Consider the following 13,558-nt stretch of genomic DNA (forward strand, 5'->3'; position numbering starts at 1 on the left):
ATGAGTAATTTCCCCTCAGTTCTCAAACATAAATGCTTTGATGGGTGGGGGAAGAACACCAACAACTTGACTGCGGTTGCCGTCATCTTTGCCCCTACTTAACTGTTAAGATAGTTTTGATGAAAGCGAAGATTGCTTTATTACGTGTATCGTTTTAATTTAATTAGGGCTGAGGGTTTCCCTCCACGAAACACAGTAAAAATAAACGCTATAGCGTTGCCTGGTGCAACGAGAACAGGGAAGACACAATTAAAATATGTTTGTGTACTTTATACGCAGTGAACGTGTCTCTGCGTGTATAGGTATGTGGAGAAATATTAAATATATATATAATTTATATATATTTAACAGCTATTATAACTTATGATCTGTGAACTGCAGAGAGAGGAAAAAAAAAAAAAAAAAGAGGAATCGCACACTACAGTAACCGGCAGGGGGGAGAGAGGGGTAGAAATGGAAGGTTTCTCCCCATTTCTGTCTTGCTTTGGGTGCAGTAGTACGTGTTTCTCACATGTTCCCTCTAATTACCAGCAAGAAAGTTCTTCAGCGCTCTTGCTGGATCTGGTTTAGTAATCAGCCCCCGTATGAGTCACAGGGAACACGCAATCCCACCGCCGCCTGAGTGACAGCTAGCCGGCGCTCTGGCTTCTTGTTGTCCCTTTAAAATCTGAAACCAAGGGTAATGATTTATCAAACTCTTATTATCAAGAAAATGTCAAACGAAGGGCACCTTGCTATGCACTGACGCAAACCCAGTCTTTCCCAAGGAAGTATAGAAAGCTTTGCTCTGGACTGGGCAAAATCCAGTCCCTCAATTGCCTGTACTGCAGTTTTTACCTCTACCGAGTCGATCTGTAGCTATTTAAGACGTGGTAAGTGCTTCATTTCTTTCCTTTGCTGTTGAAAAAGGGCTGAAGGGAGGGAAGCGGTGCGGGACGGGGGAGCTGTCCGTGGTGCTGCAGGAGCTGTCCGCGGTGCTGTCCGCGGATTGTCCGCGGTGTCAGCGCGGGAAGCTTCCCGCGGAGCCGGGGTAGGGCTGCTGCCGGGGAAGGGGGCGCGGGGAAACCGGTGGTACCCCGAAATACAGTCGGACAGTGCCCGAGTCCCTGGCGCTGGGGTGGTGGGATTAAGACGAAGAGAAAACTTGCTGCGGGGACGGTGAAGAATAGTTTGGTGAAAGCTGCTTCTAAAAAGGTGTATTTGTAAAACTAATATTACACTGATGGAGAAGGTAGGCTTTGCCTGCGGGTTGTTTCGGGTATAAAAAGACAAGACGATGCGTTTCAAAATATAACTTAAAACTAGAGGGATAGGCGGCGTGTGAGGGGTAGCAGGATTTTCTTCGGTAATCTGTTTAATGAATATAGCAATGCTTAAAAAAATCTTTAGAGGTGTGCGAGCCGAAAGTATAAGAAAAAGAATAGGGAAAGCTAGTTGTTAATGTCATTAATTCCGCTGCGGTGGTGCTGCGGTTATTTTTGCGTTTCTCTGTTTTGTGGTCGGGTTTTGAAGGGTAGCAGCCAGCTCAGAAATGCTCATCAGTACTATTTCACTTTTTTTTTTTTTAACGTCTCCAGCTTCCTACAGGGCAGCTTGTCTATTGCCTATATATATTAAAAAAAAAAAAAAAAAAAAAAGCCGATGTGCATTGTTGAATGACAGAAAGGAAATGGGGCGTAAAATTAAAGAATCTTTCTACACTGGTGATAGGGAAGGGAGCATCCTACAGCCGTGATGTGAAATCTAACGAGGTCTGGCGGCGCAGTGCTGTAGAAACAGTTATTTAAACTCGAATTACGGGTTTGCAGGCGCTGGTGCGGATTTTTTGTTTGTTTATTTTGAGGGTTTTTTTTGTGTACTTTACTGTTTTCTCCCCCAGAATATTAACGTTGAATGAGAGGGCAAGCAGGCGAGCTGGGGCACCTCGAAATTCTGCGACACTTTTTTATCCAGATTTTCTAGCGCACGCGTTTTGTGCACAAGGAAAGAAATTTGTAGAATCTCTGCAGTCCCAACGTGTTGTTGTTTTTGTTTTGTTTTGTTTTTCTTTTGGTAAAATATGTGACGTTGTAATTTTAGGATTACACCAGTCAAAGGGATATGAGCAAGCAGGTTGTGAACAGTCCTGAAACCATTGCTCCTGGACCCAATGAAGGTGCGGGAGTTGTAAGAATCAGCCCCGAAAACGAACCGCAGAATGCCCCATCGCAAGCCCCTGCCGCGATGTCCAGGCTTCCCCGATCGCTCTCGAACGACAACAAAACACTTCCCTCGGAAGAACCTAAACCAAATGATTTTGAGAGGACCAAAGTCGGGATCTGCAAGCTCAGCAGCACCCCGTTGCAAGCCAACTCCACTCTCCGGAGGGAATCTGTGGAAACCTTTCCGTGCAAGCACACCCCTGGGGCAGGGGCCGCCGGGCAAGCTGCTATCCCTCACTGCAAAATTCCCGCTTTGCAAAGCACAGACGGGGACGCTAATCTAACCCTTGGTAAGAGCACACTGGAGCAAAACAACGCCAAAGGCGCCTGGGTGACCTTGAGCCAGAGTACCGTGGTATTGGGCACAGATGGCAACACTTCTGTTCTTCCTGGCAGAGTGGAGGGGGTAAGTTGGCTCTTTACAGGTTCCCCCCCCCTTCAGCTCGTGGGAAAGAGAGGTCTTTGCCGGTCAGCCCCGATTTGGGGCTGAAGCTCTAAAATCAGGTCCACATCAGTCGGGGGATGGGGCAGTGCCGCCGGGAGGGAGGATGGAGGAAGAGGGGAGAGGGTGTTAAGTAAAGTGCTGCGCTGCTGGCGGCTGCTAATAATGTCACATCGGTATAAACGACAATCGATAGTTGCCGGCTAATTCCAATGCGTTCACTGAGCCGTGCCTGTCAGTATAACCCGGTTCCGGCGAGGAGCCTGGAACCAAAAATAAGGCGAAATCAGTCAACCCGACCCCAACGAGATGTCAAACCCTCCCAGACCCTGTCCCTGCGCCCCGGGAGGGGTTTGCCGTTTTCGGGGTGCGAGGCCGGGAAGGCGCCCTCGTGTCCCCCCTCCCCGGCGCTCTCTCCCTGCCCTCCCGCCTACCTGGGTTTACCATGAAAGGAGGGGAGGGGGGCGGCTTCATTCTCTAAAAGTGGGGGGGGTTAACTTCTCCTGTGCGTGGCAGGGTAAAGGGCTGGGCCGCTGCGGGCTTTGCCGGGCACCGGTGGTCGGTCCTTACCCGTCCGCCGGCACCGCTCCCCAGAGGAGGCGATGGGATCCCCCGTGTACCGGGGAATTAGGAACCAGGCGACCCCCCCCCCCAAACTCCCCCCACTTCCCCCCGAGGCCCTGCGTGGATGGGAGATGGCCCTCCTCGCCGGGAGATGCGCATTGCAGTGGCCGGAGTCTCCGGGGGGGGGGGGGGGGACGACGACGACGACACCCGTCGAGCATTTCGCCCCCGGAGGAGCCAGTGGGGCGGGGGGTTCCCAGGCAGAGGGGACTGACACCCTCAGGACCCCCGGTGGCCGCCTCCCCTCCCTCGGGAGCAGCCTGAGAGAGGGTCAGGGTTTAAAAGCCCCTCTCCTGTTTTGCCTGGCAGAAGAAAGCCCGGGCAGCGGCGAGCGGGGGCTGCGGGAATGGGTTTCCCCGTCCCCCTCTCGCCCCCTCCTCCCCCCCCCGCTCTCCGGGTGTCCCTGCGGTGACCCCGTTAGCCGCAGCACAGTGATGCTCGTTTGCAAAAGTAGCTGTTTGCCGATCTCTCTCTCTTTTTTTTTTTTTTTTCTCTCCCCCCCTCCCCCGCCTTTAGGAAGACGATGTAGGGGATGAAAACAAAGCCCGAGGGAACTGGTCTAGCAAGCTGGATTTCATCCTCTCCATGGTGGGTTATGCAGTGGGGCTGGGCAATGTCTGGAGGTTCCCGTACCTGGCCTTTAAGAATGGGGGAGGTATGATGGCTTTTTCCTGTCTCTCTACCTGCAGTACCGTACGTGGCTGAGCCGGCCCCTGCCTTTTTGGGTTTTTTTTGGGGTGTGTTTTTTTTTTTTTTGGCGGGGAGAAGCACGGGGGGATGCGGGGACCGGCGGTGCCCGTTAGCCCGGCGATGCTCCAGACAATCAGCGACTTGGTGAGAACCCGGGCAGGGTTGTTTTTTTGGCGGTCAGCTCCGAAAGTAGGAAAACTCCGGCGAGATTTCGTTAGAAGGTAGCGCTTTCCTTAAAAAACAAAAACAAAACAAACAAACCAACCCCAACCAAAACAAAAAACAAACCCAACCCCAAAACACCTGCAGTCGGGGCTGGCCGGAGAGGGAGGAAGATGAAGAGCCGGGTTGATCACGCCTGGGCACAGAGTGAGGGCTCCGCCTCCCCCCCCTTCGCCTAATTTAGACACAATCGGGTCGGAATCCGCAAACGGTGGGATGGGGGAAGAGGAGGGGACAGACAATACGAAGGACTTTCCAGTCGGGAAAGTCCCAGGAGGGCGTTTGAACCTGACTCGAGACGTTATGCTATTTTGTGAATTTGGGGGTATTTCTTTGAAATCTCTGAATGATCTGATTGGAAATAATCGTTTGAAATAGAGCGAACGCTGCTCAGCAGAATAAAAGGGGGGGGGGGGGGGAGTTGGAAGAGCTGTCGTGCCGTTAATAGTTTCCAAGGGGAAGAAAAAGTTTATTTGTGGAGGTTGTCCTGACAGAGGCTTTTATTTAAAGTGAGAACCGGTGGGTGCTATTGCTACAACCTACTGCAGCTGTAAGCCCCTTCCCCTGCGCAGGACTACCAGCAGGGGCTGTTGGTGCTGTAGGCATTGAAAACGGCTGTGTAGAAGCTGTAAGAGCTATTTTAAGTGAGAGTAGTAGCGATTTAAAACCGAAATCAATATTAAAAAAAAAAAAGGTAAGCCCTTTTTTTTTTTTTTTTTTTTTTTTTTTTTTTTACGCCTAAGAACTTTTAAGTACGAGGTATTAGAATACTCATTAATATTACCTAGAGCAAATGCTGGAGGTGCAGAAAGCCGCTCCTCCCTGTCGGGGTTGAAGGCACCGGGAATCGGTAATAGAAAATTACCTGATAGCTGTAGGTCTTGACTAAGTTGTCCCCGGTATCACGGGCAGAAATGGACCCGTTTCAGCCCCAGGAGAGCCCCTTCCCAGCCTGCAGCCGCCACGGGGGGTGTTTGGATGGTGGGGGTGGGGAGGTGCTGCCCGGCGGAGGCTGCGCGGGTCGCTCCGCACCGGGCCGCGGAGGGGGACGAGGTCCCCCCGATGCCATGAAAGAAGCAGAGCGACACCCTTCCCTCCCCCACGCGCGATGATTCAGGTTGTTCTCTTTTTCTTCCTCTTCTCCTCCCTCCCCCCCCCCCCCCAAAAGGTGCGTTTCTCATCCCCTATTTGATGATGCTGGCTCTGGCTGGGATCCCCATTTTCTTCCTGGAAGTCTCCCTGGGGCAGTTTGCTAGTCAGGGGCCCGTGTCTGTCTGGAAAGCCATCCCCGCCTTGCAAGGTGAGAGGGGCAGGAGCCGGCCCGGTTTTGGGGGGAGCATGACCTTAACCCACCCCCCCCACCCCCCTCCTCTTGCATGGCTTAAGCACGGCCGCCTCCCCGCGCCCCCGCTCCGCGGCCGCATGCTACGGGCTCTCCCGCTGGCTGTTTCAGCAAACCTCAGCGCGCAACTTGCGCGGGGGATGCGCTCCCTACTTGCGCCAGGCGAAGCCGGGGACCGGCTTCTCCCCCCCCTCCCAGCTCCGCCTGGGATTAATCCCATTATTTTCCTCTCTTTCCTCTCAGGCTGCGGCATTGCGATGCTGATCATCTCGGTTCTAATAGCCATATATTACAATATTATTCTGTGCTACACACTTTTCTACCTTTTTGCGTCCTTTGTACCTGTGCTACCTTGGGCTTCCTGTAACAACCCCTGGAACACACCAGACTGTAAAGATAAAAACAAACTTTTGTTAGGTAAGTTGGGACAGGCTTTTTTTAAATTATTATAATTTTTTTAAAAATTTTTTTCCCTCCCCTTTGTGGCATTGGGGGTTTTCCAGAACTTTCTGCGGCTCAGCTGCGCCCCTGGGAGATGCCAGCGGAGGTTGCGGATGGCTGTGGCCGGGTGGGGTTCCCAGCACGGAGGAACCCCCCAAGTCACTTTGATCCTCATCATATAGGCGCTGCCTCCTCCCCCCCTTCCCCCCCCCCCCTTTATTTAAATTTCCTCATCAAGGATAAACGGGATTTTTCCAACTATAATGCTAAAACCAAACCCCAACTTTCCTTTTTCTTTTTTTTTTTTTTGGGGGGGGGGGGTGGGGTGGTGATGGTAAAAGCTCTGTGTAGGGAAGAAAGCACGGAAAATAACGCTGCAGCTTCTGTTTTTTGTTAAAAACAACTTCTTGGGCTTTAGAGAGGTTTAACGAAAAAAAAAGAAGGAAAACGGTTTTTGCAAACGGCCCCAAACATGCAATAAGCTGAGAAGTAAACCGAGCAAACAACCTTCTGGAGGAGGTGTGGGCACCGGCAGGGGGATGAGGTGCCCCCCCGCACCCCGGGGGTTGGGGACCATCCCGGCTGGACGCTGCATCCCCGGCCCTGCCCCCCAGTGGGGTGACCTCCCCCCCACCCTCCCGAGAGGGGCAGCGAGCGCTCCCCCGGGGCGGGCAGAAGAACTTTCACTTCCTCAGATTGTTTTTACAGCCTTAGTCGTTTGGGATAAAGGGGGACAATCATGACATATTTTAAGGTGCAGTTGTCTCGGACCCTTATGGCTTCCGTAAGGAAGGCGTTTCACAAATCGGACACGGGACAAAAGTTCAAGTAATGTGTGTGATCTGACGCTTTTTGTTGTCGTTTTACACCCAACCTGAAAACAAGATCTACACAAGTTGTTTTTCCTCTTTATTTTTTTCTTCTTCCTAGATTCCTGCATTATTGGTGACCACCCGAAAATCCAAATCAAGAACTCCACTTTCTGTATGAGTGCCTATCCAAACTTGACTATGGTTAACTTCACCAGTGAAGGAAACAAAACGTTTGTCAGTGGAAGTGAAGAATACTTCAAGTAAGATCTGTCTCTGTTTAGAGACGTTATGTTAATCTTTCTCTAAAATCCACTGTAACAGAAAATGAATGATTGTTTGGAGGGCTAGAAATATAATCGTTAAGGATAACAAATGACACCCGTTTTTAATGCCTAGGAATGATGAAAGCTCATTTTCAAATGCTGGATTATTTGTGTTCTGTTCCTGTGGTGCTTAGCACAGCCGGGCTGTTGGCCCACGCTTGGCATTTTTATCTACTACTGCAATGCAGATAAATAAAATAATGCATGGTGAGAATCACTGGAACCTTCTAGAGGAACCACTGAGAACGCTGAAGCAAAACAAAATGCTGTGGGAATTTGCACTGAATTACTGCCTGCGGTTGCTGTCATTAATTTTTTTCCTTTTAAATTTTTTTTTTTAATTATTCTTAGGTACTTTGTATTGAAGATTTCAGCAGGGATTGAATATCCTGGTGAGATTAGATGGCCCTTGGCACTATCTCTTTTCCTAGCTTGGGTGATTGTATATGCCTCCCTTGCTAAAGGAATCAAGTCATCAGGAAAAGTAAGAAAAATATTTGTGATCGTATGCTTGCAAGAAAGCAGTGCGCTGCTTCAAGGGAACCGCACTGTTGTTTAAGGCAGTGAATTACTGACAATTATTTTCAGTAAATGGTTGAGTATTAATGAAATGCCTTTTTCCTGTCTGTGTCTTCTCATCTACCCAAAACATTAAAAAAAAAAAAAATTGATTCAGCATTTGTTCCCTAATGTTCAGTAACTTTAAAATGAGCCCTCAAGCTGCCCTCAGCAGTTGGATGGCAAAAAGGTGCCTTCAGCAGTGTTCCCCGTTCTGTGTGTTCATTACAGTTCTGCAATCACCTTACGTTTTGCTATAATCAGAGAAATTTTGATGTAAATTAAGACGTTAAGTAACATGCTTTAAAATCAGAACCGAACTTAAACTTGTGGTCTGTGGTGAGTGTGAGCAGTGAGAGCGTGTGTCCTCTTTTCCCAAGTATTTGTGTGCCATCCTTCTAAAACTCCTCCTTGGGGTAACTCAGCTCCTGGCTCTGTTTTTCTGTCATCTCAGGTGTCATTCCCACCCTTTCCCTTCAAATCTGCAGCTCTCTGCCGTGCCTCCTAACTTAACAACTGCGTCAAGAGGGAGCACATCCTCTCATTGCCATGGAAGTATGGGCACACGAATCGGCCGGACGGCCGTCTGAGCAGAGAAATCACAGAGTCACAGAATGGTCAGGGTTGGAAGGGACCTCTGCAGAACATCCAGTCCCACCCCCCGCCAGAGCAGGGGCACCTCCAGCAGTGGCACAGGACGGCGTTCAGGCAGGTTTTGGATGTCTCCAGAGTGGGAGACTCCCCCACCTCCCTGGGCAGCTGTGCCAGTGCTCTTCCGCCCGCACAGGAAAGAAGTTCCTCCTCATGTTAAGATGGAACTTCCTATATTCCAGTTTGTGCCCATTGCCTCTTGTCCTATCACTGGGCACCACTGAAAAAAGCCTGTTCCCATCCCCGAATGCAGCTTTTCCTTCAGCAGCAGCACTGGTTTGGGTGGGGTGGTAGGGTATTTATTTTGGCAAAATTTGCTGAAATGCAATATCTGAGATTCCTCCATCAGTGCCACTGCAATTAGCATGCAGGTTAAAACGTCAGGTGATGACATAGCATAAATCTAGCTGATTAACAAAGAGTAAGTTGAGAAGATAAAGAAGATGGAGCAGAATAACTAGATACTCCCTGTGATAAAGGTAGTGGATATGCAGAGATAGCTATGAGTTTTCGAGAACTGGGCACGGGGTTTCTGATTCCAAGCCATCCCTTTGCATCCAGAAGCTGACAATGTCTGTTGGGAGGTAGCTTGGGAATTAGCAGAAAATCCAGAGACTCAGAGTGCCAGGGGAAAGTTGGGATGAAAAACTGTTTCATGAAAGGCCAGAGCCGAGAAACAGATGTACAGGAGAATTACTTGGGTTTGGATGTGGCAATAGATACTTCTTTAAGTGAGCCTCAGGGGCCAAGAAAAATATTGACTCGTTGGTGTCAGGATGTCCTGGTTTGCGATAAACTAAACCACGGCGCAGGGTGAGAAAACCTTTATTTATGTGTAGATGAGTTCAGTGTATTCACTGCACAAAAATTCGTCGGGGCAACTTTTTGAAACAGCAGAGAGAAAGTTGGGAAAGCAGTTTCAAAATTCCCTTCAGCTCAGAGCATTCTGGTCCCCGTAAGATTCAGAGGTTAACGTGAAAAGGGTTTGACATGCTTTTGGGTGGAGCGTACAGCTTAACTGGCCTCGATCTAGCCATTTTATTTGACCTCAGAGAGTGCTCTGCTCTGTACTAGGTAATTATTAAGACATTAAACACACAACTTCTGTTGTGTATTTAGGCATAATGATGATTAGGTCTATCTGGATCATTCCACTGAGTTTCCTTTTTTTTTTTTTTTTTTTTGCGCTGGGACCATAAATATTTTCATGGTGATATGTAATTATTAAGAAGTACAACCAGTAACAAAAATACTTTAGGCTTAGTTAAATACAGAGAAATATATAGAATAACACCAGAACGTGAAGTATTATTGAATGGCATTGCTCATTTCGTTTCCATTGTGCTGTGTTAGTTGGAGCATTTAGCTGTAAATTCCTGTTGTCCCTTTCCAGATTTTCTTTTCTGCTTTTTCTTCCCCTCTCTGTCTAGAACCCCAACTCTTACCTCTGTTGCTACCGACGTTATTCCCCTTTCCAGCAGCAAGGAGAGCTGTAAAATCACAGATTTCCTGGGAAAATAACCCTGTTGTCTTCCTGATTTATCCCCTGGCTATTGTCTCTGAGCCTGAGTAATTGCTTTCTTCAGGCAATAGCGTATCACTTGTATTCCCCCCCCCCCCCCCTTCTTATACCCCCAAAAAAGCCCTTTCAATAATCTTTTTCTTTTGTTCTGTCCAGGTGGTGTACTTTACAGCTACGTTCCCCTATGTAGTTCTCATCATCCTTCTTATAAGAGGAGTAACTCTACCTGGAGCTGGAGCAGGAATCTGGTACTTCATCACGCCAAAGTGGGAGAAGCTGATTGACGCTATGGTGGGCTCATTATTGCACTTATACCTCTTCTAGGGTGAATGTGTCATACAGATTTCTTAGCGTCAGTATTGGCATCTGTGAAACTTGTTCTTCATCTTATGTGGAGTGTTGTTGCAGTGGTTGTTCGTTATTTGTGTGCACGTAACTTTTTTTACATATACTATTATAGATATGTTACTTACATCACACTTAATGTTTCACCTGAATCTCCAAGTAGGTGCATTTGGGAAACAGGGAATTAGAAAGGAAATAGTTTTTCATACGCTGGTGTCTGTTGGATGCTGCCTTGACTTGAACAAGCACATCAAGCTTTTAATAGGTAACATAATGAACTTATCCGCATTTCTTGAGAAATGCTCTGAATGGGGGTATTTTAGTCATTGAGCAAAGCTTGTTCTGAATAATGCATGTGAGACATTAAACAAAATTGAATTATATATCCTGATTTAACTCCCCAGTAGCATACATTCATAGAATCATAGAATGGTTAGAGTTGGAAGGGACCTTGAAGCTCATCCAGTTCCACCCCCTGCCCTGGGCAGGGACCCCTCCCCCCAGCCCAGGTTGCTCCAAGCCCCGTCCAACCTGGCCTTGAACACCTCCAGGGATGGGGCAGCCACAGCTTCTCGGGGCAACCTGGGCCAGTGCCTCACCACCCTCACAGTAAAGAATTTCTGCCTAATATTTAATCTAAATCTCCCCTCTTCCAGTTTAAAACCATTACCCCTTGTACTATGGCTACACTCCCTGATCAAGAGTCCCTCCCCAGCTTTTCTATAGGCACCCTTTAGGGACTGGAAGGGTCTCCCTGGAGTCTTCTCTTCTCCAGGCTGAACAACCCCAACTCTCTCAACCTGTCCTCATAGCAGAGGTGCTCCAGCCCTCTGATCATCTTCATGGCCTTCTCTGGACCCGCTCCAACAGGTCCATGTCCTTCTTATGTTGGGGGTCCCAGAGTAGGTGGGGTCTCAGGAGAGTGGAGTAGGAGGGAAGAATCCCTTCCCCCGATGTGGTGGCCACGCTGCTTTTGATGCAGCCCAGGATGCAGTTGGCTTTCTGGGCTGTGATCGCATTTTGCTGGCTCATGTTCAGCTTCTCATCAACCAACACCCCCAAGTCCTTCTCCTCAGGGCTGCTCTCAACCCATTCTCCACCCAGCCTGGATTTGTGCTTGGGATTGCCCCAACCCACGCGCAGTACTGTGCACTTGGCCTGGTTGAACTTGACGAGGTTTGCACAGGCCCACCTCGCAAGCCTGTCCAGGTCCCTCTGGATGGCATCCCTTCCCTCCGGCGTGTCAACTGCGCCACGCAGCTTGGAGAGGGGAGAGGATACAGTGATATGGTGGCTTTGCTCTATAAGCATTGAGTGGATGAGGTGGCGCTTCAGCTCTGCTGCCTCACTCAGGACTTGAACGGTTTTCTAAAGAGCCATTTGCTGCCAATGAAGCCAGGCAAACCTGTTCCACAAATGCGCACGGATTTGTGTCTCTCTAGACGTAAATCCACCCACGGTTCATGTATTTGTCTGATGTGGGTCAGTCTTAAGTGTCTTGAGGCAGGAGTCTGGAGACTGAATTGAAGCCTGAGCTGAGAGTTGCCGTTCAGACTCTTTTCTCTAGAAATGTAAGAGGGATTTTTAGCAACACCTCAGGAAATCTGGTGATTTTTTTTGTTTTTCCCCTAAGATTTTTTTCCCCCCTCTATCAATAGCGGTGTGATATCACACCGATAGATTGATAATTAAAGCTGAAACCAGTTTCCTGGATTAATTGTGCAGACCTTAATTTCCTTAATATCTCTGCAACAATGGGATCCTTTGGTGACGGGAGTATTAAATCTTTTGCAAACAATACAGAAATTAATTCTGTATTAAAATTAGCATTTTTGGATCCCATGTTGTGCAATAAAGGAGGTGGGAACTGCTGCCTTTTGCAAAATGGGGCTGTCTCAACACACTGTGTATCTGTATAACCCTGGGTAAGTGTTCCATAATATTCAGGAGAGCTTCCGTTTTCAATTTTCTTTCCGGCGTAAAATGAATTAATAGCTGTATATTACACTCAGTTAGACGAAGGGTTGGCTGCTTGTTGGCTGGTAACATTTAAAGTAGCGTTTAAGTAGTAGCTTCAAAGTGGTTAGTGCGCGTATAGGTACACCCGTCTGTGCACTATGCGTATCTCCATTTCTGCACTGTGGAGTTGGGTGCAAAATCAGGTAAAAAGAAATAGCAATGCTTCGAACGTTTTGCAAGCGATAAGTAAGGCCAACTCCTTTGAAACTCCAGGCGGTTTTTATCTAAGCGCATTTACGGTTTTGAAGAACTTTGTTACAGAACCAAGAATGGTTTGGTTGCTTGGTTTGTTATTTTTGAGAGACTTGGTGGAGCATGTCTTTTCTTCTGACGGGAGAAAACTGGGCCCTCGTGTCTAAAGAGCCCTAAATTATGCTGTGCTGTTTGATGTATACCCAACGACATAAATTTACCCCAATTTTAGTGTAATCTCACAAGCAGCACATCAAGCAACACTGAGGTTCTTTCTTTTGTCAAGAAGATAAAGTGTTTTTTAGGGCCACTGGCAGCTAAACCATCAGTACCTGATGCAGATTTTTCCTCTTGATTTATATTTTCTTTGCTGCGTGTATTTGAACTGAGATGTATCAAGCAATATAGACTGAATAATTGTGCCTTCCACATACAGCAAAGGTTACATTGTCATTTTATACGGGCTCAACAAGAACAGTACTCCTTATCAAATGGGCACTGTGAATTTTGGGGGAGGATTTTGCTTTTAAATGTTCTATTGACACCCATTGCTCTAACGTTCATCCTCTCCTCTCTATCTTAGGTTTGGAAGGATGCTGCCACTCAGATTTTCTTCTCCTTATCTGCAGCGTGGGGAGGTCTAATTACTCTCTCTTCCTACAACAAATTCCATAATAATTGCTACAGGTATGTGAGAGTGAAACCCTTTGGTCTAATTAAACAGGTCTTCTCCAAAAACAGTCGGCTTCCAACTTGCAGAAATCTGGTTTGAAAGACACCCCCCCCCTTTCTTTTCCCCGCGTCCTTCCGTCCCCTTTTCCCCGCGTCCTTCCGTCCCCTTTTCCCCGCGTCCTTCCGTCCCCTTTTCCCCGCGTCCTTTCTTTTTAATTTAATTTTTGTTTGTTTTGTTTCCTGAATCTCTTGGTTTTGCGTACTATGTCTTCTCCCCAGGTCCTACTCTCCTAGTCCCAAGGTGAGCCTTGGGCTTATTACAGTCCCTATTGGCTCTTTGTTTTCAGAATCAGGAGCCTGAGGCTGAAAGGCAAGCTGGGAGGCTGCCAGGAGCCGTGGGCAGCGGTATGAAACCCTGCTGAAGAACAACCCACGTGTAGAATGGGCTGAAGTTTGCCCTTGTGAGACCCACACGAGTTTAATGTGCGGTTTCCATATACGC

General features: G+C 48.1%; 1 protein-coding gene across 1 annotated transcript in view; it reads left to right on the forward strand.

The window, feature by feature from the left end:
• Positions 1-2,100: 2,100 nt before the first annotated feature.
• SLC6A5 (solute carrier family 6 member 5) overlaps positions 2,101-13,558 on the forward strand; it is a gene marked incomplete at both ends in the record, with an annotated part of 33,827 nt that continues 22,369 nt past the window's right edge. The window contains 8 exons of the mRNA XM_082484816.1: positions 2,101-2,607; positions 3,784-3,922; positions 5,348-5,479; positions 5,765-5,938; positions 6,893-7,034; positions 7,449-7,581; positions 9,985-10,119; positions 12,968-13,071. Of these exons, the coding sequence (XP_082340942.1) occupies positions 2,101-2,607; positions 3,784-3,922; positions 5,348-5,479; positions 5,765-5,938; positions 6,893-7,034; positions 7,449-7,581; positions 9,985-10,119; positions 12,968-13,071 (1,466 nt within the window). The remainder of the gene's footprint in view (positions 2,608-3,783; positions 3,923-5,347; positions 5,480-5,764; positions 5,939-6,892; positions 7,035-7,448; positions 7,582-9,984; positions 10,120-12,967; positions 13,072-13,558) is intronic.

This window comes from Vanellus vanellus (assembly GCF_965231255.1).
Source record: "Vanellus vanellus genome assembly, chromosome: 6".
NCBI lineage: Eukaryota > Metazoa > Chordata > Aves > Charadriiformes > Charadriidae > Vanellus > Vanellus vanellus.